This window comes from Salmo salar, chromosome 14 (assembly GCF_965601325.2).
Source record: "Salmo salar chromosome 14, fSalSal1, whole genome shotgun sequence".
Taxonomy (NCBI): domain Eukaryota; kingdom Metazoa; phylum Chordata; class Actinopteri; order Salmoniformes; family Salmonidae; genus Salmo; species Salmo salar.
This window is the reverse complement of record NC_138304.1, coordinates 27,700,223-27,727,728: the sequence shown is the minus strand read 5'-3', so window position 1 is coordinate 27,727,728 and position 27,506 is coordinate 27,700,223. Positions and strand designations below refer to the sequence as shown.

Below are 27,506 nucleotides of genomic sequence, written 5' to 3'. Positions count from 1 at the left end.
TACAATTCAAGGTATTACACAGATTACACTACTCCAAAACCAAACTGCATAGGATATTTCCTGGTACATCCCCTATGTGTGATAAATGTAAGGCTGAGCAGGGTACACTACTCCACTGCTTTGCCCTATGCTCTAACTTGTATGGGTATTGGTGTGGAATTTTTGGGGTCCTCTCTGAAGTTCTGGAGACTTCAATAGACCCAGACCCGCTTCTGATAATCCTGGGAGTGTCCGATTCCCTAAACGGATTAACCAACTCCCAAAAACAACTCATCTCTTACAGTCTCATTTCGGCAAAAAAATTAATCTTGTTGTTTTGGAAAAAGAGGGAAGCGCCCTCTACCAAATTATGGCTCAGCGAATTGGCAAACACTGTACACTTAGAAAGAATTAGATATATTTTGAACAATAAATTATCAACATTTGATCAAATCTGGCAGCCTTTCCTCTCTTACTTGGACCAGGCGGCGCTGTGAATTTGCACTTAACGCACTCTCAATTGTCATACGGTAATCTACCTTTGGGCAGTGTGTGCTGGCCCCGCCACCCGAGCAGTTGGGAGGGGAATGGGGTGGAATAAGGGGGGATAAAGTGGGGTATAAGTGGGGGGCTACATCGACCCTTTTTTTTTTCCTACCTGTCCTTGTTTTGTATGTCTTGTTTTGTAATATTTGTTTTGTGCCCAGAACTATGGGTCTTTTGGTTAATGTCTGTTCTCTTATGTTTAGATAAGAACTGTAAACTTGTCTTTTATACCTATACACCACTCTTGTGTATGTGTTCAATAAAAAATATTTGAACATAAAGCACAGATGCCATGATCCCATGCTTTCCGAATGCACTGTATGTGTTTTTTTTTAAGATCATGTTTGCCCGAGATGGGGACATATATGACTTCATCATGGGTAAAATAAATGGCTGTATCAAAAGTGACCACAAGAGGGGGGAGATTGCTCATTCATAGTATAAAAGATGTTCCACAAAAGCATACAGTGTAAAATAATACTGTTTTCTGTAAGAACATTATTTTGCAATGACAAAGTTTGACATTGAATCCAGTGGACTACTACTAAAGAAATCAGTCAGTTATCCATTGAAACAGCATTGACTCTTGCATTGCACCAGTAAAATATTAAATGAGAGAAGAAAATTCCTCTCAATTAAATAGGCCCTTACATTCTTTTTTCATTAAATACTATATGTCATTATTTCATACATTTAAAGGAATATTTCATGACAGATATGACTAATAGCTCTATATGTGTTGGGACATTTTATAGCTCAACTGCAGTGCATTTGGAAAGTATTCAGACCACTTGACTTTTTCCACATTTTGTTACGTAACAGGCTTTTCTAAAATGTATTAAATTGTTTACACACAATCTACACACATTGTACCATAATGACAGAGCAAAAACTGGTTTTCAGACATTTTTGCAAATGTATTAAAAAAAATGTATACAGATATAACATTTCCATAAGTATTCAGACCCTTTACTCAGTACCTTGCTGAAGCACCTTTGGCACCGATTACAGCCTTGAGTCTTCTTGGGTATGACTCTACAAGCTTGGCACACCTGTATTTGCAGAGTTTCTCACATTCTTGTGGAGTCTTTCCCTCCAGCCTGACTAGTCTCCCAGTCCCTGCAGCTGAAAAACATCCCCACAGCAAGATGCTGCCACCACCATGTTCCACTGTAGGGATGGTGTCAGGTTTCCTCCAGACGTGAAGCTTTGCATTCAGGCCAAAGAGTTCAATCTTAGTTTCATCAGACCAGAGAATCTTGTTTCTCATGGTCGGAGAGTTCTTTAGGTGACTTTTGGCAAACTCCAAACGGGCTGGAATGTGCCTTTTACTGAGGAGTGGCTTCCATCTGGCCGCTCTACAATAAAGGCCTGATTAGTGGAGTGCTGCAGAGATGGTTGTCCTTCTGGAAGGTTCTCCCATCTCCACAGAGGAATTCTGTCAGAGTGACCACTGGGTTTTTAGTCACCTGACCAAGGCCCTTCTCCCCGATTGCTCAGTTTGGCCGTGCGGCCAGCTCTAGGAAGAGTCTTCGTGGTTCCAAACTCTTCCATTTAAGAATGATGGAGGCCACTGTGTTCTTGGGGACCTTCAATGCTGCATAAATGTTTTGATACCCTTCCCTAGATCTGTGCCTTGACACAATCCTGGTCTCGGAGCTCTACGGACAATTCCTTCGACCTCGTGGCTTGGTTTTTGCTCTGACATGCACTGTCAACCATGGGACCTTATATAGACAGGTGTGTGCCTTTCCAAATCATGTCCAATAAATTCAATTTACCACAGGTGGACTCCAATCAAGTTGTAGAAACATCTCAAGGATGATCGATGGAAACAAGATGCTCAATTTCTAGTCTCATAGCAAAGGGTCTGAATACTTATGTAAATAAGTTATTTCTGTTTTTTATTTTGAATAAATTTGCCAATATTTCTAAAACCTCTTTTCGCTTTGTCGTTACATGGTATTGTTTGTAGATTGATGAGGAAAATGGTTTATTTAATCCATTTTATAATAAGGCTGTAACGTAGCAAAATGTGGAAAAAGTCAAGGTGTCTGAATACTTTCCGAATGCACTGTATATTGGAAATCAATCAAACATAGTAACATACAGTGCCGTCATGAGGTATTCACACCGCTTTACTTTTTTTCACATTTAAATTGTGTTACAGCCTTAATAAAAAAAAACATTACATTGAGATTTTGTGTATACACACAGTACCCCATAATGTCCAAGTGGAATTTTGTTTGTAGACAATATTTTTAATTAATAAAAATGTAAAAGCTGAAATAAGTAAATAAGTATTCAACCCCTTTGTAAAGACAAGCCTAAATAAGTTCAGGAGTAAAAATGTGCTTAACAAAAATCGCATGATCATTTGCATGGACTCATTCCGTGTTCAATAATAGTGGTTAACAAGATCTTTGAATGACTACCCCATCTTTGTACACCATAAGTACAATTATCTGTAAGGTCCCTCAATCTAGTAGTGAATTTCAAGCACAGATTCAAGCACAGAGACCAGGGAGGTTTTTCAATGCCTAACAAAGAGGGTCACCGATTGTAAAAATACAAAAATCATACACTGAATATCCCTTTGAGCATGGTGAAGTTATTAATTACACTTTAGATGGTGTATCAATACACCCAGTCACTCCAAAGATACAGTCTTCCTTCCTATCTCAGTTGCTGGAGAGGAAGGAAACCGCTCAGGGATTTCATCATAAGGCCAATGGTGATTTTAAAACAGTTGTGGAGTTTAATGGTTCTAATATGAGAAAGCTGAGGATGGATCAACAACATTGTAGTTACTCCACAATACTAACCCAAATAACAGTGAAAGAAGGAAGCTTATACAGAATATAAATATTCCAAAACATGCAGCCTGTTTGCAACAATACTACAAGACATTTAAGTAATACTGCAAAAAATGTCACAAAGAAATACACTTTTTGTCCTGAATACAAAACCTTATGTTTGGGGCAAATCCAACACAACACACCACTGAGTACCACACTTCATATTTTCAAGCATGGTGATGGCTGCATGATGTTATGGGTATGCTTGTCATCGGCAAGGACTAGGGAATTTTTTTCTGATAAAAAGAAACATAATACAGCTATAAGCACAGGCAAAATCCTAGTGGAAAACTTGGTTCAGTCTGCTTTCAAACCAACACTGGAAGACTAATTCTCCTTTCAGCCGGACAATAACCCAAAACTCTTTAGTTTCTTACCAAGAAGACATTGAATGCTCCTGAGTGGCCTAGTTACAGTTTTGACTTAAATAGGCTTGAAAATCTATGGCAAAACTTGAAAATGGCTGTCTAGCAATGATCAACAATCAACTTGACAGAGCTTGAAAAATTGTTTAAAAAAAATGATGGGCAAATATTGTACAATCCCGGTGTAAAGTGCTTAGAGACTTACCCAAAAAGACTCACAGCTGTAATCACTACCAAAGGTGCTTCTACAAAGTATTGACTCAGGGGTGTGACTACATATGTAAATGATATATTCTGTATTTCATTTTCAATAAACTAGCAGAACATTCTAAAAACATGTTTTCACTTTGTCTTTATGGGGCTTTGTGTGTAGACGGGGTAGAAAATAAATCTATGTAATCCATGTTTTATTCAGGCTGTAGCACAACGAAATGTGGAAAAAGTCAAGGGGAATTAATACTTTCTGAAGGCACTATACTTTAATTCAAAATACAACAATAAACCAGATATTTATCAGATGATGGCAAGGGAGCATTATGAAATATAACACCATGTTTGCCCCTCTGTAATGCTAACCAAACAAATATTGACTCTGGTTCGCCTCAACAATGGAAGTCCCTATCTTTATTGAAAATATTCTTGAACATATAAATGGTTCATTGCCCAGGCTCCCACAGAGCATTGTTATCAACAGAAAACCTGAATGCCTTATGAAAGTCTGCTTATAAAACAATAGAATAAAAGAGCTGAACCTGACGCTTTAGTCAATAAATGACAAACGATTTGTGCATACAGGAGGTGTATTTCTTTTAACAGACGAGAGTAAGCATTGTGCATGTGGTATTTTACGCCAAATATAAAGTTTTGGAACAACTACTATCACAGAGTTTAATTGGCAAATTTAAGACAATGCATGCAATTTGAATATCAGCCATGACAGAAATAATGGCATATCCTGGTTTTAATAATTGTTTATTGCAACGGGATGTTTTATAAGATGATTGTTAAAGATCCTCAGCTGTATGTTACATATGAAACATAAGTGAATAGGTCCATTCCGTTGTGGTCATTACATAGTTCAGAACAAAGAGAGAATTATTGATTTTAGTTTACTACAGGAAAATCCTAGAACCATAGTGCAGTAATGAGCCTGTGAATCTCATAGGTTTATTCTAAACCACAAAGTTACCCCTCAGTTTCAGCTAATGTTGTTTTTCAGGAAGGACTGTTTGTCCAATTAACTTGTCTGTTCTGTGGCAATGGACCCGATGCATTTACATTAGGATAATAACCCTCTCCACTGTCAGTCCAAAGTCTGACCAACCAAGATGCAATGTAATTCGATCTGTTTGGCAAATGGCAAATCTCTATATAACCCCCCCCCCCCCCTCTCTCTAACAACAGAAGACACTAGAAAGCTCATCTCACACCCAGAAAACATTAAGGTAAAATGATGTATTACATCTTACTGGTTAGACTCATTGGTTGACATTATAATATGTTACAGCCGGTTATGCAGCCTGCTGGATGTCTTTGTTTTCAATACTGTATGTTTTATATGTACACTTAGTGCTTATACATTGACAGCTGTTAACTATAGATATTAATGTATGTTGAAATGTAACTTCTCTGCTCTTACCTATTGTAGAACATACTACTAATCTACACATTCGGTCACAAACCAAACCACATGAAACTTTCACGTCCTTGTGGAAATGTCGACATGAACAGAAAAGCCTGACGAGCTCTTCAAAGACCGACCTGATGCAGGACAAGACCTACCACCAGTCTATGATTCATGGAGATCATGCTACAGAGATTTCTGCCAAAATATTTGAGGTAAGTCATGTGGAAAACAGATCTTGCAGATATTCAATTCCTTTTTTAATGTTATTATTGCATGTACAGTTTTTTACTTATCAAACCTTACTCATTATTAGTTGAGTATGAGAGCCATCCTCTGCAAATATGATAAACTATTTTAATATGATTTTGTGGTTAGTAAAAAATACATTGGTCTAAATCAAAACACATTATATTTGTCACAAGCACCGAATACAACTGGTATAGAGTTTACCGTGATATTCTTGCTTACGAGTCCTCCCAATGATGGAGAGTTTCAAAATAATAATACATATAAAAATAGCAACACGAGGAATAAAATCAAATACACAAAAATTGAGCTACAGTGGCTTCAGAAAGTATTCATACCCCTTGACTTATTCCCCAATTGTTGTGTTACAGCCTGAATTCAAAATGGTTAAAATATATTTTCTTTCTCACTCATCTACACACAATACCCCATAATGACAAAATGAAAACATGTTTTTAGATTTTTTTGCAAATTTATTGAAAGTGAAATACAGAAATATTGCATTTACATAAGTATTGACACCCCTGAGTCAATACTTTGTAGAATCACCTTTGGCAGCGATTACAGCTGTGAGTCTTTCTGGGTATGTCTCTAACAGCTTTCCACACCGGGATTGTGCAAGATTTGCCCATTATTCTTTTCAAAATTCTTCAAGCTCTGTCAAATTGTTTGTTGATCATTGCTAGACAGCCATTTTCAGGTCTTGCCATAGATTTTCAAGCCGTTTTAAGTCTAAACTGTAGCTTGGCCACTCAGGAACAGTCACTGTCTTCTTGATAAGAGACTCTAGTGTAGACTTGGCCTTGTGTTTTAGGTTTTTGTCCTGCTGAAAGGTGAATTCATAAAAAAAAAAAATGTGTCTTGTCTTATCATCAGGTGAATGATAATAGCAAGTAGAAGTAATCAACATTTGAAATGTAATAGATTTGGTAGACAGTTTTATTATATTGACCTCCCCACCGTTCTTTGGAAGAGGAAGTGTACACTCTAACATAGTCTATTAGCTAGAAAGTATCTTGGCGGCGTAGAGAAAATGTTGCTGTTGTAAAGCAAATTTTCTTAAATTCTACACATTTTTCCATTGAGCTGAGAGAAAGCAGACTGAACCAGGTTTTCCTCTAGGATTTTGCCTATGCTTAGCTCCATCCCGTTTCTTTTCATCTTGAAAAACTCCCCAGTACTTAACAATTAGAAGCATACACATAACATGATGCAGCCACCACTACAGCTTGAAAATATAGAGAGTGGTACTCAGTAATGTGTTGTATTGCATTTGCACCAAACATAACACTGTATTCAGGAAAAAAATGTATAATTGCTTTGACACATTTTTGACATACATTTCAGCTTTTCATTTTTAATTAGTTTGTAAAAAATTTGAAAAACATAAGTCCGCTTTGACATTATGGGGTATTGTGTGTAGGCCAGTGACAAAAAAAATCTCAATGAAGGCAGGTAAAGTGACTGGGCATCAGAATAGATAATAATAAGTAAAATAAAGAACTGAGTAGCAGCAGCAAATGATGAGTGTAAAAGTGTGTATGTGTGCTTGTGTGTGTAATGGGTATGTATGTGTGTTTGTGTGGTGTCGATATGCGTGTGTGTGTTATGTGTGTGTCTGCCTATGTAGTGTATGTGAATGTGTGAGAGTTATGTGTTGGAGTGTCAATGTAGGGTGTATATGGTGTGTATACATGTATATAATCCAGTGAGGGTGCGTAGGGTCGGTGCAAATAGTTTGAGTACCATTAATTAACTATTTAGCTGTCTGGCTATTTTCAGTCTTTCAGTCTATGGCTTGGGGGTAGAAGCTGTCTCAGAGCCTGTAGGTCCGAAAGATGATGCTCCGGTACCGTGTGCTGGATGGTAGCAGAGTGAACAGTCTATGACTTGGGTGGCTGGAGTCTTTGGCAATTTTTTCTCTGGTTTCAGTTAAGATGTTTTACTTAACTGTCAACTGAACAGTAACAGAATCCAGTGTGTACAATAGTCTTTTGAACAGATGTGTTACTGTAAACCAGATCATAATACAGGATTGATATGGTCTTTCCACACTATGATAATAGTGGGCTCTGCAAGGTGACTCTGTAGCGTTGGGAAAGCACTCAGCCCTGCTGGGAGTCCGTGACCAAGCCAATGCCAGCCCTCTGCATTACGCCACCTCACACGGGCACATCAGCACCATACAGCTCATTGTGCAGTTGACTGGTCCAGATGGTAAGACGTATTTACGTAGGTATTTATTTACTGTATGCAGTGGTATATATCTTCCTTGAAACATCATTATTGTTTGCCATTTTATATTGTCACCAAAATCGTATTTATGATATTGATGTATATATTTAAATGTATTGAGAAAACCAAAATCTCTATCTGTGACCTTTGTGAAGAACTGAATGCCAGTGATGAGGAGGGCAACACTCCATTGCACTGGGCTGTGAAGGGGACCCAGAGAGAGAGCTGTGCTTGCCTGCTGGACCTGGGGGCAGACTCGAACATCCTCAACCTCCGCCTCATGTCTCCCCTACACCTGGCTGTCAGCCTCGGACACAACCCTCTCGTTGAGGTCCGTCCTCTACCTGACCCCCCCATTCAGCTCTACTCTAGTACAGGGGTTTTCACATGTTTCTTGCTCAAGGACCCCCGCCCCATCAAAGGTTAACAAACAAAAAAAGTAACGTCTTGTCTTATCATCAGGTGAATGATAATAGCAAGTACAAGAAATCAACATTTGAAATGTAATAGATTTGGTGGACAGTTTCATTATATAGACCTCCCAACAGTTCATTGGAAGAGGAAGTGTACACTCTAACATAGTCTATTAGCTAGAAAAGTATCTTGGCGTCGTAGAGAAAATGTTGCTGTTGTAAAGCAAGTATTCTGCCATTTTTCCATTGAGCTGAGAGAGTTCTAAAGTTTTGAAGTTCATTTCCAGCAATTGTACATATTTTGGCATGGAGCAGAGAGACAATTATGCAGTTTTCAAGCTAATTTCCTGCAATTCTATGCATTTTGCAGTTGTAATGCTCTGTTTCTCTGCTCAAACATTTTAATAATATCAATGGGCATGTGCCCTGAATGTCCATATTCTAGAATTTACCACATTCATTTTCTATACAGAAAAAAAACTGTAATTAGCTCCAATGACTGTAATTTCCTCCATCTAAGTTTAGACATTTTAGCAATGAAGTTATTTATCTACTTCCCCAGAGTCTGATGAACAGGAACTGCTAACGCTAGCGAGCTTTGGCCCGTGAAACTACCTCTAACGTCATACTGCATGCAGACATAAAAATGGTATCCATGATGGTATTCTGTTGCAACTAGAGGTTTTCACTGATCCACCTGTAGCCTGGGGGTCGGCAGGGCCTTCAGTCCTATGGGGCTCCGCTCCACTCATAGAACTGGAGTTACAACTCTGGTAACTATATCGTGGAGCTCCACCCCAAAGCTCCTAGTGGTTTAAGGCCGAGCGAAACGCTCCAAAATGTACTCCCTGCCGAGCCTAACACATCCCACTTAATGAAAAGGTCGGGCTCAGCCATGGCTGCGACCAAATCCTGCAGTACTGTAACACACTGTGTCACAATATACTACGTGCTCGGTCCAATCCGCCCTATTCAGTCTAGAGGCATCGCCAATGACTAGTGGGCAGATAAAACAGAATATGAGCCATACTAATCTATACAACCAGATAGATTATACTTCAATATTAAAAGATTGGTCTAATAGTACTGTAATACCAGTTACAGAAGCTATATCCCTCATCCTTCCACCCAAACACAGTCATAGACATGTGGGCAGGTTAGAATACATGACTCTAATGGACCACACCCCACCCTGTAGTCATTCTAATAAGAAAAAGTGGACCTGATGGGACCCTGTCCACTGGTCCTGCATTTCTCCCCTTAGTTCTAGTCCTCCCATCAGCAATGCTGAATACAGGCTGAACCAATTTGGAAGACATACTCACTGATTCCTCAGCGTAACCCGAAACACTCAATCCATAGGCCAAAGCCAATGATTCGTGGGCAGATAACAGAATATTGGTCATACTAATCTGGCTCAGCAGATAGATGATACCTCAATATTCTATCAAAATTAGTGACCGGTCCAATAGTAAAGTAATACTAGTTACTGTACTATTTCCCTCATCACTCCGCCCAACACTCTGAGAGCAGGAGAGCGCGAATCTGTGGTGCACTCAGTAGGAAGGACCTGTATTTCTCTATGGCCCAGGGCCGCCGCTGTCCCCCGATATTGAAGTGGTGGCACAGCCCAGGGTGGGCCCCCCTTGAAGGGAGAGGAAATATTAGCATGTTCTGTGAGAAACGGGAGCGACGACACATTGGTTATACTCGTAACCTTGTGGTTCCAGCCCTCTGAAAACGCAGCACGGGTCTGAACTGCACTAACCGAGGCGCTTGCCTGAGTTAATGCGCCATCTCCCAACAGCGATTGCGTCATCGTCCCAACATGGGGTTGTGTACGCAGGCTGTTCTTTAAACCCTGAGCCACATTACTCCTCGGAGTCTGTGGTGTAGGGTTTTTATGAGGTATAGCATGGCGGCTCATCAAGAGCGTCCGCTTTGCTGCCCTCGTGTCATTCCCACTCACATCGTCCTCATGTGTGTGCTCAGCTACACACCCGTGGTGGGCTGGGCTACACTCAGAGTGGTGAGAGAGAGAGAGAGGGAACCTGAACGGTCTCGGGTTTGTTATGGAAAAGAGGTTCTCTTGTGACAAAGTCAACTGGAACACATTCCTTTATTCAACAAACAACACGATGGCTCCTCCATCCATCCCTTTGCAAGGGTGGGGGGGAACAGTGGGCGCCGCCGCACAAGGCGCTGCGCTCTCTCCCGTCCTCTCCCCCTCGCCCCGTCATGGTCGCCGTCTCTTCTGGCCGCCCCTAGGGTGTCGCCAGGGTGACGTCACGACCACCTCTCTCGCCGGTGGAGCGGACCCCGGTCTACTAGAGACGGTGAAGCTGGGAGGCTCTCTGGAAGATGCTCTAGCCCCTCCTGCTAAAGGCAGTTGCCTAGATAGCTGCTTCCTCCCCTCCTCCAGCTTCCCAAAACGCTCCGTCGCATCTTTGACGGCGGCTCCAAAGAGACCACTGTCAGAGATGTGGGCGTTTAACAGTGTGGCTTTATAGGTCTCCTTCTTGGCCGTCAAAGACAGGCAGAGGTGTCGATCCGCGACCACCGAAGTGGCCATGGACCTCTCCGCTCACACAGCCGACGCCTGTGTGAGATGGAGTATGGCGCCGGAAATTCTCGACACCACCTCTATCTCCTCTCCCGACAGCTCAGTCCTACCCGTGGTGAGACGGGAAGAGAGGCTGCTAGGAGGACAATATTATTTGCTGCTGCTATAGCCTGGACACCCAAAGCAAAGGACTTCTCTATCAGCTGAGCTGTGAGCTTGTCCTTGGTCGTAGGTAGAGTGGGGTTTTCTGGAAGATGGCCAGGAGCTCGAACCCGGGACAAGGTATGCAGCCAAGGCATCCGCGAGCCTGGGGATCTCCTGGGGCCGTCTGTTGTCCACTCTGCTGAATGGGGTGTACGCCTTTGCCGGCTCTCTGGCTGTTAAGGGCGACCCCCATTCACCCTCCACATACTTACCGAGCGAGGGCATGGCTGGTGCCAACGGCAGAGCCGCCCTTCTTGATCTAGAGTATGGGTCGTCCACCATCATATCCACTTCCGGGTTGGAGGGAATGGGGGGCAGCGTGATATACAGCCGGCTCGCAGCCTGCTCAGTGAGCCCTGGAAAATCAGAGGGCAGAGAGGCTGTTGCGTAGGAGGGGGCAGCTGAGAACTCAGAGCCTGTCTCTTCCTCGTCCAAGGATGTGAAAAACCTCTCACTCTCCATAGGGAGTTTTTTTTTTTCAACCTCAGTCAGTGGAGTGGAATGTTCTGGAGAAAGATCCACAAACTTCCCAATATCCTCGTCTTCTCTAGAAGCGGCATTGTCATATGACGCCTCAGAACCTGAGGCTAGCACAGACATGGCGTCTTCTAGAGGGATATCCTCCCTGAAAAATGCCCATCGCTGCTTCCTCGCCTTTAATGAAAGGAGGGCGCAGCTAGGGCATTCCGGGGGATCTGTGAGGCCGCCCCTAGCGTGCTGGGATCCTAAGCACACGAAACATAGGTCGTGTGAGTCCACGTCATGGTGGAGCAGCGACACTGAGCTCTTAAAAGAGCTTTTGGATTGGGTGGAAAAAACGTGCTCATTTTATAAGGACGACGTTGAGACTTGGAGAACGAGGGCGGGTTCGTCCTGAGACTTATCTTCTCTCTTCTCTACTTGGCCAGTCAGTCCAGTCCAGTCGCTGAAGATAATGGGAGGCTGATTGAGGGGAAACATCCCCTTCCATAGGGACACCTGTACTCCCATTGGCTGCAGGTGTATGCATATTTTTCTCTCAGGCTATTCGCTGCCTAAGCAGCGGGGTAAGCCACTAGGAGCAGAGCTCCCCTATGGGGCGAAGCTCCACGATATAGAACCAGGCTATGGCAGCTATTAGTTTGCTATAGCGCGAGTCGGCTTGGTTGGTTGTGGGCTCTCGTCTCTCTCTCGCAAAACATGCACCCAGGACTAAGTTTGATAATCCCTGTTCTAATACACCTCAATTATACTTCAACACTTCTAGCTAGTGCACCTCCATGTACTATTATTCATTCAGTCTAATAACATAAACTCAGCAAAAAAAGAAACGTCCTCTCACTGTCAACTGCGTTCATTTTCAGCAAACTTAACATGCGTAAATATTTTAATGAACATAACAAGATTCAACAACTGAGACATAAACTGAACAAGTTCCACATGCATGTGACTAACATAAATGGAATAATGTCCCTGAACAAAGGGGGGGGGGGTCAAAATCCAAAGTAACAGTCAGTATCTGATACGCCAGTGCATCTCCTCCTCATGGACTGCACCAGATTTGCCAGTTCTTGCTGTGAGATGTTACCCCACTCTTCCACCAAGGCACCTGCAAGATCCCGGACATTTCTGGGGGGAATGGCCCTAGCCCTCACTCTCCGATACAACAGGTCCCAGACGTGCTCAATGGGATTGAGATCCGGGCTCTTCGCTGGCCATGGCAGAAAAATGACATTCCTGTCTTGCAGGAAATCACGCACAGAACGAGCAGTATGGCTGGTGGCATTGTCATGCTGGAGGGTCATGTCAGGATGAGCCTGCAGGAAGGGTACCACATGAGGGAGGAGGATGTCTTCCCTATAAAGCACAGTGTTGAGATTGCCTGCAATGACAACAAGCTCAGTCCGATGACGCTGTGACACACCGCCCCAGACCATGACAGACCCTCCACCTCCAAATCGATCCCGTTCCAGAGTACAGACCTCGGTGTAACGCTCATTCCTTCGACGATAAACGCGAATCCGACCATTACCCCTGGTGAGACAAAACTGCGATTCGTCAGTGAAGAGCACTTTTTACCGGTCCAGCGACGGTGGGTTTGTACCCATAGTCGACATTGTTGCCGGTGATGTCTGGTGAGGACCTGCCTTACAACAGGCCTACAAGCCCTCAGCCCAGCCTCTCTCAGCCTATTGCGGACAGTCTGAGTACTGATGGAGGGATTGTGCGTTCCTGGTGTAACTCGGGCAGTTGTTGTTGCCATCCTGTACCTGTCCCGCAGGTGTGATGTTCGGATGTGCCGATCCTGTGCAGGTGTTGTTACACGTGGTCTGCCACTGCGAGGACGGTCAGCTGTCCTTCCTGTCTCCCTGTAGCGCTGTCTTAGGCATCTCACAGTATGGACATTGCAATTTATTGCCCTGGCACATCTGCAGTCCTCATGCCTCCTTGCAGCATGCCTAAGGCACGTTCATGCAGATGAGCAGGGACCCTGGGCATCTTTTTTTTGTGTGTTTTTCAGAGTCAGTAGAAAGGCCTCTTTAGTGTCCTAAGTTTTCATAACTGTGACCTTAATTGCATACCGTCTGTAAGCTGTTAGTGTCTTAACCACCGTTCCACAGGTGCATGTTCAATAATTGTTTATGGTTCAATGAACAAGCATGGGAAACACTTTACAATGTGTGTGAATCTGTGAAGTTATTTGGATTTTTTACACATTTTCTTTGAAAGACAGGGTCCTGAAAAAGGGCCATTTCTTTTTTTTTGCTGAGTTTATATTATATGATATACTACGATATTATATGATGATATGATATAATAAGATATGATATCATTCAGTATGATATGATATTATAAATAATGATGTTTTTCCACAGCTGTTACTGTCTCACAGCAACACAGATGCCAACCTGATGGGAGACCAGGGGAACACACCTGTAATGTTGGCCTGCTCGGTTGATAACCATGAAGCTGTTCGTCTACTTGTGTGTGAATATTAATTATACGGCCACTGTATAAATGTCAAATTGTGTGTTCTTGTATGTTTGAACAAGGAGACGTGTGTGATTCATTGATCATTAGTGATGTCCTATGAGGTTTTTGTAATGTAACTACATTAATTTCATCTGCTGTTCTCAGTTTAAATACAGAGCCAGACTATGTCAACAGAACAAGCTGGGGCATTATCCCATTCACGCAGCAGCGTTTGCAGGGGCTAAAAAATCAATGCTGGTGGTTCTTCAGAAAGGTAAGTAAATAAGAAACATTTGCTTTCCTATTACAGTAATCAAATACTCATTTTGGTACTCAAACGATATCCAGCAGATAATTCTTACTCAGTAATTTTCTCTGCTGAAGGTGAGGAGATGGGTTTATCAACTAAAACGCACATCAACTACGTGGACAAATCATTCAGCACTCCTCTTCATCTGGCCATCCATGGAGGAAACCTGGAGGCGATCAAACTCTGCATAGAACAGGGAGCAAAAATCGACCAACAACAGGTATGTCATCTGGTGATGATGACGCTAAGAAGCTTTTTCTGTGGATATGGAAATAATCATTCAAACTGCACCTACAAGTATATTCACGTATATGGATTTCAAAATCGAACACAAAAATAACTTTGGTTCTTTCTCAGAACCATAGACAAAAGCACATATATTTAGAAGGCTTCTGAGTAATAGGAAAGACCAATTATGAACCTTAATTATCCTTTTCTTCTACTATAAAACAGTTCCCGTTACTGGCATTCATTTGAAAGGTTCTTAGAACTGAGGTTTTTACAATGTGTTACAGTAAGCAACAATGAGCTATTATGCATCCACCCATAATGGGTACATTGTCAGTTCATGTTACACCCACGAGACATTGGAAGATAACCAAATCCACTCTAAATCTAATCAAGGGGAATGGACCAGTGTCTGTAATATCCTGACATCATTTCAAACTGGTCTGAGTCATTGTGACCTCTGTCATGTCTTTGTGCTTCTCTTTACAGTGTGACAAATCCACAGCCCTCCACTTTGCCTGCATCCAGGGAGCATCCGAGGCCGTCAAACTCATGCTATCGGCATATGATAGAGTCTGTGATGTCATCAATATCCCAGATGGAGCTAGCCAAACTCCACTGCATAAGTAGTACACTGTATACTGTATGCATTTTCATTGGACAAGACGTTTAGGTAAAAATGATATCCTACTCTCTTACTCTTTTATCATATTTTTCACCAACAGGGCAACAATATTTGACCATGTTGGATTGGCTGAATACCTAATTTCAAAGGTAAACACAAAACATGAAAAGAACCAAGAGAAAAATCGGAATATTTCCAGTGTTTCATCTTATCATATTAATATGAATTCTTTGACAGGGTGCAGACATTAATTCCATTGACTGTAAGGGTCATACGCCACTGCTTCTGGCAACAAGCTGTAGTGCATGGAAAACAGTGGGCCTTCTTCTCACACAGGGTACGTTTCTCAAAGAGAAGCATATGTCTCACATTTAGTTTACACTATTGTATGGTTTGTCATGATCCTGTTCATCCTCTCCTATTTTAGGGGCTAATTTGAAAATAAAAGACAAATATGACTGCAATTTCCTTCACCTTGCCATCTTGCAGCCTAAAGGTCTGAAAAACCTTCCTCCAGAAGTCTTACAGGTAATACTCTATAATGAACGTACCTGCTAGAAGTTTCAATAGAAAGGATGAAGCTTCCAAAATGACGCTGAGATCCATGTTAAAATTTTAAGGCAATTTCATAAGTTCTAAATATTGCAATGAGCTCATAGAGCATGTTTTAATGAGCGCAAGTGGGGGATCTTGTAAGAACGAACACGTAGTGCGTTACTGCCACCTAGCGTAGAGAACTTGAAGCAAATCCAACACACGAAGAAGGATCACAGGATCATAAGTGTTAGCCTTTGTATTAAACAAGATTCATTATTAAAACCATATATCTTCTTGTGACTGTCTCAGTAGGATTGACATGTACAATCATTTTGAATAAAGTTGGCAGTAAACACTTAGTTTGACTCTTGAGACCCCAATGGTATCATATTGTCTCTTGCCACACAGTGCAGCAATGTGAGAGAGCTCCTGGGTGCGGAGGACAATGAGGGTTGTACTCCCCTGCATTACGCCTGCAGACTGGGAATCCCAGAGTCAGTGACGAACATGCTCAGACTCAACGTCTCACTAGACCAGAAGTCTAAGCAGAAGAAATCTGCACTGCATTTCGCAGCCGAGTGAGTTACTTAACAAATAAGACGTGGTATATGGCCAATATACCACGGCGATATACCTTAGGCACGACGCAATGCGGACACAGCCCTTAGCCATGGTATATTGGCCATATATCACAAACCCCCGAGGTGCCTTATTGCTATTATAAACTGCTTACCAACGTAATTAGTGCAGTTAATGTTTTGTCATACGTGGTGTATAAGGTCTGATATACCACGGCTGTCAGCCAATCAGCATTCAGGGCTCGACCCACCCAGTTTATAATTATGAATAAATCTCTACATTATTGACTCATTGAGTTGTCAATAGACTCATTATACCCCAAAAACATGAACAGTTTCGCTGTTTGCTATTTTGGCTGGTTTTCAGTTTAGCATTAGTTGTATTTGATAACTTACTTTTTATGATCAATCTTTTCTATTCCAGGTATGGGAGGATAAACACCTGCCACAGACTCCTGGAGTGGATGACCTGCACCAGGCTGCTGAATGAGGGAGATGAGAGGGGGATGACTCCCCTCCACCTGGCATCCCGAGGCGGCCATATTAAAGTGCTGGAGCTACTGCTGCGGAAAGGAGCTCTGTTCCACAGGTACAGTACTCAGTGGTGGAAAAAGTACAGAAATGTTCATACTTGAGTAAAAGTAAAGATACCTTAATAGAAAATGACTCAAGTAAAAGTGAAAGTCACCCAGTAAAATACTACTTGAGTATAAGTCCAAAAGTATTTGGCTTTAAAAATACTTAAGTATCAAAAGAAAATGTAATTGCTAAAATATACTTAAGTATCAAAAGTAAAAGTATAAATCATTTTTTATTCCTTATATAAAGCAAATCAGACGGCATCATTTTCTTTTTTTCTTTTTTACAGACAGCCAGGGGCATGCTCCAACACTCAGACATAATTTACAAACAAAGCATGTGTTTAGTGAGTCTGCCAGATCAGAGGCAGTAGGGATGACCTGGGATGTTATCTTGATAAGTGTGTGAATTAGACAATTTTCCTGTCCTGCTAAGTATTCAAAATGTAACGAGTACTTTTGGGTGTCAGGGAAAATGTATGAAGTAAAAAGTACATAATTTTCTTTAGGAATGTACTGAAGTAAAAGTAAAAGTAAAGTGGTAAAGGACAGATACCCAAAAACACTACTTAAGTAGTACTTTCAAGTATTTTTACTTAATTACTTTACACCACTGACAGTATTTCAGACCTGCTACGCACACACTCACTCAAACTCAATGTTAATCCGAGTGAGGTGAACCATTACTGCCCAAACCAGTGGAAACCAATGTCTATCTTTTTACTAAATTTTCCATTTTGAATCAGCTACAGTAGTAATGAATGTTTACTGTATGCCATTGCAGTGATTCTAAAGGTTGGACCTGTCTACATCATGCTGCAGCAGAGGGATATACCCAGACCATGATCATACTCCTGGAATCAAATATCAAACTGCTGGACAAAACAGATGAAGACAGGGTTTGGGTCCTCTCTTTTTCCACATTCCCTTACCCTGAGGTGGGCTCATCTTCACATTCCCTTACCCTGAGGTGGGCTCATCTTCACATTCCCGTACCCTTGAGGTGGGCTCATCTTATCTGTTTCCTTTCTGTTTAGCTTGAGGGAGTAAGATGTCTATGTTGAAATACAGAGAAAGTCTTCCACAAATAGATATCATTCCTCTTTCTGAAAAAAGAAATCCAAAGGTTATTGTTGCCATTATATACAATCCTCTGTTCTAATTTCGAAGTGCTATGTTTTACTTTTGGTGCAGAACACAGCGTTACATCTGGCTGCCAGGGAGGGCCATGCGGCTGCAGTGACACTGCTCCTGGGCAGAGGGGCCCAGATGATGCTCAACAAGAGTGATGCCTCCTTCCTCCACGAAGCTGTTCTCAACGGCAGGAAAGACGTTGCCTTCGCTGTCATCGACAATGAGAGGTTGGGCCACTGTTGTACGATACAGCGGATACTTTATCTATGTGCTGTTACGATGCTTTGACAGTACAGTGATGTGTTTGATTATTGGTATTCAGTTGGATTGTATGACAATACCATATTGAGATGTACAATATAACCTGTCTGTTTCAGATGTGCTGAGGCTATGCTATTGTTCGAAGTGAAGTCAACTAAGCGATGTGTTGTCATGGACATGATAGAGTTCCTGCCAGAGTCATTCAAAGTTAGTTTTATAAAAGAAACTATGCATAAAGGAAACTATCATAAAGGAAATGGATACAAATCTCCCATTTCTCAGTCAGCATATTAGAAAACATTAATGGTACAGTGTTTCTCCACAGCATCTTTTGGACACTTGTGTGAAGGAGTCAGATGATGAAGAAAATAGCTACAACTACTCTGTACGTCTGTTCTCTCTATTCTGTATTTGGTATTACCTTCTTAAAACGCAGATTCATTATTGCTTAATCAAATTCACAAAAACATTCCAGTTAGGGTGTGTTGTAAACTAATATGTCTTTTATCAACAGATCGAGTACACTTTCAAATGGCTCCAAGCTCCCATTCATATCATTAAGCTTGCAAAAACAGACAAAAGCTACTACTTCCAGCCTCTCACTGCTCTGAACGTTAGTACCCACTGCAATACTGTAGACCAGTGTTTCCCAACCCTGGTCCTCCAGTACCCCAACAGTACATATTTTTATTGTAACCCTGGACAAACACACCTGATTCAACTTGTCAACTAATCATCAAGCCCTCAATGAGTTGAATGAGGTGTGTTTGTCCAGTGCTACAACAGCAATGTGTTCTGTTGGGGGTATTCCAGGACCAGGGTTGGGAAACACTGCTGTAAACTGAACTGCACTGTTTTCAAACATGGTATTTTGCTCTAGGGTTAAGGGCCATGAAGTTTCCCCAACTAACACTTTAAAGCAAAACAGTGCAATATCAGGAACAGGTCATATACAGTGACTTTGGAAAGTAATTTGACCCCTTGACTTTTCCCACATTTTGTTACATTACAACCTTATTCTTAAATGGATAAAAAAAAGTCCAGCAATCTACACACAATAACCCATAATGACAAATCGAAAACAGATTTTTAGACATTTTTGCAAATGTATTAAAAATAAAAACAGAAATACCAAATTTACATAAGTATTCAGACCCTTTGCCTATGAGAATTGTGAGCAGTTGATGTTATTCTTCAATAACACAGACCCCAAAGCAAATCAGGGGGGGAAAATATATTTCTTCAAAGAGAACAAATCATAGTTGTTAAGCTGGAACGTAGATGACAGATGTTCATTCTTCCCTGTCCTCAATGTTTTCTCCACTGAACAAAGAGACAGGATGTAGTTTATACCCCAACCCTAGCCTGTGGTTGACCAATTAGAATTCCTTGCAGCAAAATTGGGCCAATGGCCAAATAACAAGTATCCCGTTTCAGGCTCAATGTATAGACAATTTGGACCAATGAGAACTGGGCACATGTAGCTATGAGTCCTGGACTGAAATTCCTCCCATGTCCCTGAACCATTCATCTTCAGTTCCCCTCTTGACCTTTAGTCCTCTGCGTTGTGTATTTACCTTTGAATATTCTTACATAATCAAAATTGAGCTCAGGTGTATCCTGTTTCCATTGATAATCCTTGAGATGTTTCTACAACTTGATTGGAGTCCACCTGTGGTAAATTCAATTGATTGGACATGATTGGAAAGGCACAAACCTGTGTAGATAAGGTCCCACAGTTGACAGTGCATGTCAGAGCAAAAACCAAGCCATGAGGTCGAAGGAATTGTCCGTAGAGCTCCGAGACAAGATTGTGTCGAGGCACAGATCTGGGGAAGGGTACCAAAAAATGTCTGCTGCATTGAAGTTCCCCAAGAACACAGTGGCCTCCATCATTCTTAAATGGAAGAAGTTTGGAACCACCAAGACTCTTCCTAGAGCTGGCCGCCTGGCCAAACTGAGCAATCTGAGCAATCACACTCTGTGGAGATGGGAGAACCTTCCAAAATAACAACCATCTTTGCAGCACTCCACCAATAAGGCCTTTAATAAGGCCACTCCTCAGTAAAAGGCACATGACAGCCTGCTTGGAGTTTGCCAAAAGGCACCTAAAGACTCTCAAACTATGAGAAATAAGATTCTCTGGTCTGATGAAACCAAGATTGAACTCTTTGGCCTGAATGCCAAACGTCACGTCTGGAGGAAACCTGGCACCATCCCTAAGGTGAAGCATGGTGGTGGCAGCATCATGCTGTGGGGATGTTTTTCAGAGGCAGGGACTGGGAGACTAGTCAGGATCGAGGGAAAGATGAACGGAGCAAAGTATAGAGAGATCCTTGATGAAAACCTGCTCCAGAGTGCTCAGGACCTCAGACTGGGGCGAAGGTTCACCTTCCAACAGGACAACGACCCTAAACACACAGCCAAGACAACACAGGAGTGGCTTCCGGACAAGTCTCTGAATGTCCTTGAGTGGCCTAGCCAGAGCCCGGACTTGAACCCGATCGAACATCTCTGGAGAGACCTGAAAATAGCTATGCAGCGACGCTCCCCATCCAACCTGACAGAGCTTGAGAGGATCTGCAGAGAAGAATGGGAGAAACTCCCCAAATACAGGTGTGCCAAGCTTGTAGCGTCATACCCGAGAAGACTCAAGGCTGTAATCGCTGCCAAAGGTGCTTCAACAGTGTATTGCTTAAAGGGTCTGAATAATTATGCAAATGTGATATAAAAAATAAAAAAAGATTTGTAAATTAGCAAACATTTCTAAAAACCTGTTTTTGCTTTGTAATTATGGGGTATTTTGTGTACGTTGATGAGGGAAAAAAATATTTAATTCATTTTAGAATGAAGCTGTAATGTAACAAAATGTGGAAAAAATCAGGTCGGAACACTTTCTGAAGGCACTGTATGTATTTGTCATTCCCACAACACAACATTGTTGGATAGTGGAAAGGAAAACATTATTATCTGATATGTATTCAAAGTGTTTATATTGTTATTTTTTTACTAGTCCATGGTGCAATTTAACCGCATAGAGCTTCTGACCCATCCTGTCTGCAAGAAGTATCTAGAAATGAAATGGTGAGTGACACTGCATGACCTTTATCATAATACGTTATCGTCATACTACTGTCTCCGACACTGTAAATATTAACATCATACTACTGTCTCCAACACTGTAAATATTAACATCATACTACTGTCTCCAACACTGTAAATATTGACAACATCATACTACTGTCTCCAACACTGTAAATATTAACATCATACTACTGTCTCCAACACTGTAAATATTAACATCATACTACTGTCTCCAACACTGTAAATATTAACATCATACTACTGTCTCCAACACTGTAAATATTAACATCATACTACTGTCTCCAACACTGTAAATATTGACAACATACTACTGTCTCCAACACTGTAAATATTAACATCATACTACTGTCTCCAACACTGTAAAAATTAACATCATACTACTGTCTCCAACACTGTAAATATTAACATCATACTACTGTCTCCAAGACTGTAAATATTAACATCATACTACTGTCTCCAACACTATAAATATTAACATCATACTACTGTCTCCAACACTGTAAATATTAACATCATACTACTGTCTCCAACACTGTAAATATTAACATCATACTACTGTCTCCAACACTGTAAATATTAACATCATACTACTGTCTCCAACACTGTAAATATTAACATCATACTACTGTCTCCAACACTGTAAATATTAACAACATCAGATTAAAAGTCATGCCAAGCTACAGTATATAGTAAGCTATATACAAAATGTATTAGTGCACAGTCACCTGCGAATACTCACCAAAGGATTTCTTATATCTATATAGGAACGCCTATGGTATCAAAGTGCATCTGCTCAATCTGGCTGTCTACTCACTTGGTCTGGGGCCTCTGACACACATCATTCATACTCTGAAGCCCATCCTCAACACCAATGTCACCCATACTACATCACCATCATCATCAGTAAGCATGGTGACCACCTCCCTTGACAAGGTGCCGTATGAGATCCGATTACATCCACAGCAAGACATTAGACTTCTTTCCTAGTGTATTTGTTTGTCTCAGAAACCCAATTCAATAACAACTCCTCCATCTTCACAGCAAAGCTATTTTATCACCACCTGCATGTTCCTGATTCTTGCCATGAATCTGTACACAGTTGGCAAGGAGCTGGTGCAGATAGTTCAGCAGGTAATCATGGAAATATAAATCTGTTCTAAATACTGTAGCCTCAATCCATGGTATGTGATTTTTCTGGTAGTGTGATTTGATCATTTTAAATATATTGTAGCGAAGTTAACCCAACATCTAGCAACCTTGTCAAAGAGCTTGGATAACTTGGTATAACGTTTAAGGTGTTGGGTTGACAGTCGCTGAACCCGGGTTCGAGTCCCATTCGGGGCTACCTCCCGAATTCATTGCAATATTGAAATAGACGTTCATTTGATGTGTTTCTATTCAAGGGTTCAAAGTACTTCCGTGATGTGACCAATGCATTGGACTGGGGTGCTGCCGTCACTTCTCTGTTGTTTGTGACCCCTTTACTGATGGACTTCAAGGACACATGGCATTGGGAGGCTGGGGTAGTGGCAGTTCTTCTATCCTGGATCAACTTTCTCCTCTATTTCCAACGGTATGGAGACTGAATGTTTTTTTTACATAAAATAGTATAGGTTTACTGAGATTCATCTTTGAAGAAACATTTATTTATATAAACTGATCAAATGTATTTCTCTGATCAACAACAGCAATTTTAACAAATAAAATCACTATTGGTCCACAGGTTTGAACGTGTTGGGATCTACGTGGTGATGTTTTTAGAGATTGCAAAAACTCTTTTAAGCATCATCGTACTGTTCTTCTTCTTGCTGCTGGCATTTGCATTGGCTTTCTATGCCCTGATACAAGACCAGGTATGTTTACAGGACCACAGAGATTTAACAATGTGTATGAAGAACATTGTACTGTATGGTATTGTGTAATGTATGTAGCTGAGTGTTTTTGTCTGTGAACATCTGTTTAAAATGACCAATAACTGGTACCTGTAATTGTATAATGCATTTCCACAGTTACAGTGAGCTCCAAAAGTATTGGGAGAGTGACACATTTGTTGTTGTTTTGGCTCTGTAGTCCAGCACTTTAGATTTTAAATGATGCAACGACTATGAAGTTAAAGTGCAGACTGTCAGATTTAATCTGAGAGTATTTTCATTCATATGGGCTGAACCATTTAGAAATTACAGCACTTTTTGTACATACTGTAGTCCCCCCATTTTAGGGGACCAAAAGTATTGGGACAAATTAAGTTATGTATTTTAAAGTAGTCAAAAGTTAAGTATTTGGTCCCATATTCATAGCACGCAATGACTACACCAAGCTTGTGACTCTACAAATGTGTTGGATGCATTTTTGGTTGTTTCAGATTATTTTGTGCTCAATAGAAAATAATGGTAAAAAATGTATTGTGTCATTTTGGAGTCTCTTTTATTGCAAATAACAATATAATATCTTTCTAACACGTTTACATTAATGTGGATGCTACCATGATTACGGATAATCCTGAATGAATTGTGAATAATGATGAGTGAGAAAGTTACAAAATGCACAAATATCATACCCCCAAGACATGCTAACCTCTCACCATTACAATAATAGGACAGGTTAGCATTTTTGGGGGTGTGTGATATTTGTGTGTCTAACTTTCTCACTCATCATAATTCACAATTTATTCAGGATTATCCATAATCCAAAATGACACAACACATTATTTACCATTCATTTCTATTGGCCACAAAATAATCTGAAACATAACCAAAACAAACAGCAAATGCATCCAGCACATTTGTAGAGTCACAAGCTGGATGTAATCATTGCGTGCCAGGAATATGGGACCAAATACTTTGACTTCTTTAATACACATATACAGTTGGAGTGGGAAGTTCACATACACTTAGGTTGGAGTCATTAAAACTCGTTTTTCAACCACTCCACAAATTTCTTGTTAACAAACTATAGTTTTGGCAAGTTGGTTAGGGCATCTACTTTGTGCATGACACAAGTCATTTTTCCAACAGTTGTTTACAGACAGATTTTTTCACTTATAATTCACTGTATCACAATTCCAGTGGGTCAGAAGTTTACATACACTAAGTTGACTGTGCCTTTAAACAGCTTGGAAAATTCCACAAAATGATGTCATGGCTTTAGAAGCTTCTGATAGGCTAATTGACATAATTTGAGTCAATTGGAGGTGTACCTGTGGATGTATTTCAAGGCCTACCTTCAAACTCAGTGACTCTTTGCTTGAAGTCATGGGAAAATCAAAAGAAATCAGCCAAGACCTCAGAAAAGAATTGTAGACCTCCACAAGTCTGGTTCATCCTTGGGAGCAATTTCCAAACGCTTGAAGGTACCACATTCATCTGTTCAAACAATAGTACGCAAGAATAAACACCATGGGACCACGCAGCCATCATACCGCTCAGGAAAGAGACGCGTTCTGTCTCCTAGAGATGAACGCACTTTGGTGCGAAAAGTGCAAATCAATCCCAGAACAACAGCGAAGGACCATGTGAAGATGCTGGAGGAAACAGGTACAAAATTATCTATATCCACAGTAAAACGAGTCCTATATCGACATAACCTGAAAGGACGCTCAGAAAGGAAGAAGCCACTGCTCCAAAACCGCCATAAAAAAGCCAGACTACGGTTTGCAACTGCACATGGGGACAAAGATCATACTTTTTGGAGAAATGTCCTCTGGTCAGATGAAACAAAAATAGAACTGTTTGGCCATAATGACCATCGTTATGTTTGGAGGAAAAAGGGGGAGGCTTGCAAGCCAAAGAACACCATCCCAACAGTGAAGCACGGGGGTGGCAGCATCATGTTGTGGGGGTGCTTTGCTGCAGGAGGGACTGGTGCACTTCACAAAATAAATGGCATCATGAGGCAGGAAAATTATGTGGATATATTGAAGCAACATCTCAAGATATCACTCAGGAAGTTAAAGCTTGGTCGCAAATGGGTCTTCCAATTGGACAAAGCATACTTCCAAAGTTGTGGAAAAATGGCTTAAGGACAACAAAGTCAAGGTATTGGAGTGGCCATCACAAAGGCCTGACCTCAATCCTATAGAAAACGTGTGGGCAGAACTGAAAAAGTATGTGCGAGCAAGTTACACCAGCTCTGTCAGGAGGAATGGGCCAAAATTTACCCAACTTATTGTGGGAAGCTTGTGGAAGGCCACCCGAAACGTTTGACCCAAGTTAACCAATTTAAAGGCAATGCTACCAAATACTAATTGAGTGTATGTAAACTTCTGACCCACTGGGAATGTGATGAAATAAATAAAAGCTGAAATAAATCATTCTCTCTACTATTATTCTGACATTTCACATTCTTAAAATAAAGTGGTGATCCTAACTGACCTAAGACAGGGAATTTTCAAGGATTAAATGTCAGGAATTGTCAAAAACTGAGTTTAAATGTATTTTGCTAAGTTGTATGTAAACTTCCGACTTCAATTGTAAGTGAACTTGTCCCAATACTTTTGGATCCCTAAAATGGGTGACTATGCGCAATGAATATGCAGAAAGAGTGCTGTAATTACTTAACGGTTCACCCAATATGGATGAAAATACCCTCAAATTAAAGCTGACAGTCTGCACTTCAAATCCAAAGCGCTGGACTACAGAGCCAAAAGAACAACAAACTAATGGAGTTCACTGTATATGACTTTATGCATCTTTGTTACCAGAACTTTGTTGACAGTGGATCTGGCATGCTGCTAGCAATCATGCAAGTATTTGTCATGATGGTTGGAGAACTCAACTACCAAGAAAATATCCTGAAGCCATTTCTGGAAGGGAATCTGCCATTCCCTTCTTTGACCTACGCCATTTTTGTTATCTTCACCTTCGCTGTGCCCATTCTCCTCATGAACCTAATGGTAAGTCCTAAAATCTTACAGGAAGCAATTTACTTAAACTCCCATTATCAACTAAGGATGCTTCATTGCATCTACGTGACTACCTTTTGTGTGACATAGATTGGCTTGGCTGTTGGTGACATAGCAGAGGTACAGGCGAATGCTGTGCTGAAGCAAATGGGAATGCAGGTGTGTTTTGATTTCTTTGTAATTTTTTTTAAACTCATAAAGAATTTTTAAACTCTTTACTAGTGTTTGACAGCCAGGATAAAAAAAAATGGCATGTATTATAAACCATTATTCTACAGATTGAGCTTCACACTAGTCTAGAGGAGAAGATGCCGTACTGGTTAATGAAGAGGGTTGACCAGGCCTCTCTCACTGAGTACCCTAACAGAGCCTGCGGCAGAAAGGTGTGTCCTTTCTACAAGTGGTCGTATTTAAAAGAATATGTTAACTGCCCTTTGAATGTTTGTGTAAAATGGAAGGGCTTTCAAATTGAAAAACAGAACAAACATTTTGAGATCCTTTCGAAGGCGTTTAATAAAGGACTTTCTTCAGTTTATCTATTGATCTATACAAATTGTGAATCAGTTAGTTTAAAGGATTGTTTAATCAACTAATACTCTGCATGGAAATACTTCTGGAGAGACATGGAGGTTGTCCAAGCCCACCATAGGACACTGTTAGTTTTTGGTATAGATGTTTGGTAAACAACATAGTAATAATGAATAGTCTGAATCTCCTTTAACAGAGAGAAATGTTCTTTGCAATGCTGGGTATGGGGCATGAGAGAACCCGTCTCAACCCCACTTCCCATCCATCTACACCTATGGAACAGGAAATCAGTAAACAGAAGTACAGGTGAGGACTTAGTTCACACCAGTGGTTTGTTTGACCTTATTCAAATACAACACCAGAGCAACATGATATTGTTTATCAGTATTTAGTTTATCAGTATTTAAAAATCTATCAGTATTTAAAGTGCATTCTATCCATTTTGTATTAAGCGCTTCAATACTACAGACATTTTTAGACTATTAAAATAGATAATCTATTATTTACCCAGGCTGAAGGAGATGTCTAATGTTATTGAGAAGCAGCACAACCTGCTGAAGCTGATCGTTCAGAAGATGGAGATCAGTTCGGAGGCTGAGGAGGAGCATGACGGTCCTCAGCTGTTCCAGGGCTACAGGGACAAGCCCCTCCCCTCCCAGAACAAATGGAACCCTCTGCTGAGGGCACTGGCAGCTAGGAAGTAACATCCATCACATATATTATAATGGACTGAC

General features: G+C 41.0%; 1 protein-coding gene across 1 annotated transcript; it reads left to right on the top strand.

The window, feature by feature from the left end:
• The first annotated feature begins 865 nt into the window (after window positions 1–865).
• On the top strand, window positions 866–27,476 carry LOC106569231 (transient receptor potential cation channel subfamily A member 1-like). The gene is made up of 28 exons (XM_082960684.1): window positions 866–905; window positions 5,397–5,587; window positions 7,688–7,838; window positions 8,012–8,187; window positions 13,892–13,999; window positions 14,154–14,262; window positions 14,373–14,518; window positions 15,016–15,152; window positions 15,252–15,300; window positions 15,389–15,488; window positions 15,579–15,679; window positions 16,097–16,266; window positions 16,691–16,855; window positions 17,629–17,743; window positions 18,039–18,205; window positions 18,356–18,446; window positions 18,565–18,624; window positions 18,754–18,852; window positions 21,253–21,323; window positions 22,109–22,277; window positions 22,386–22,475; window positions 22,748–22,917; window positions 23,068–23,197; window positions 26,044–26,235; window positions 26,335–26,403; window positions 26,523–26,627; window positions 26,969–27,078; window positions 27,284–27,476. The coding sequence occupies exons 1-28, from the start codon at window positions 866–868 to the stop codon at window positions 27,474–27,476; spliced, it is 3,474 nt and encodes a 1,157-aa protein (XP_082816810.1).
• The last annotated feature ends 30 nt before the right edge of the window (window positions 27,477–27,506 follow it).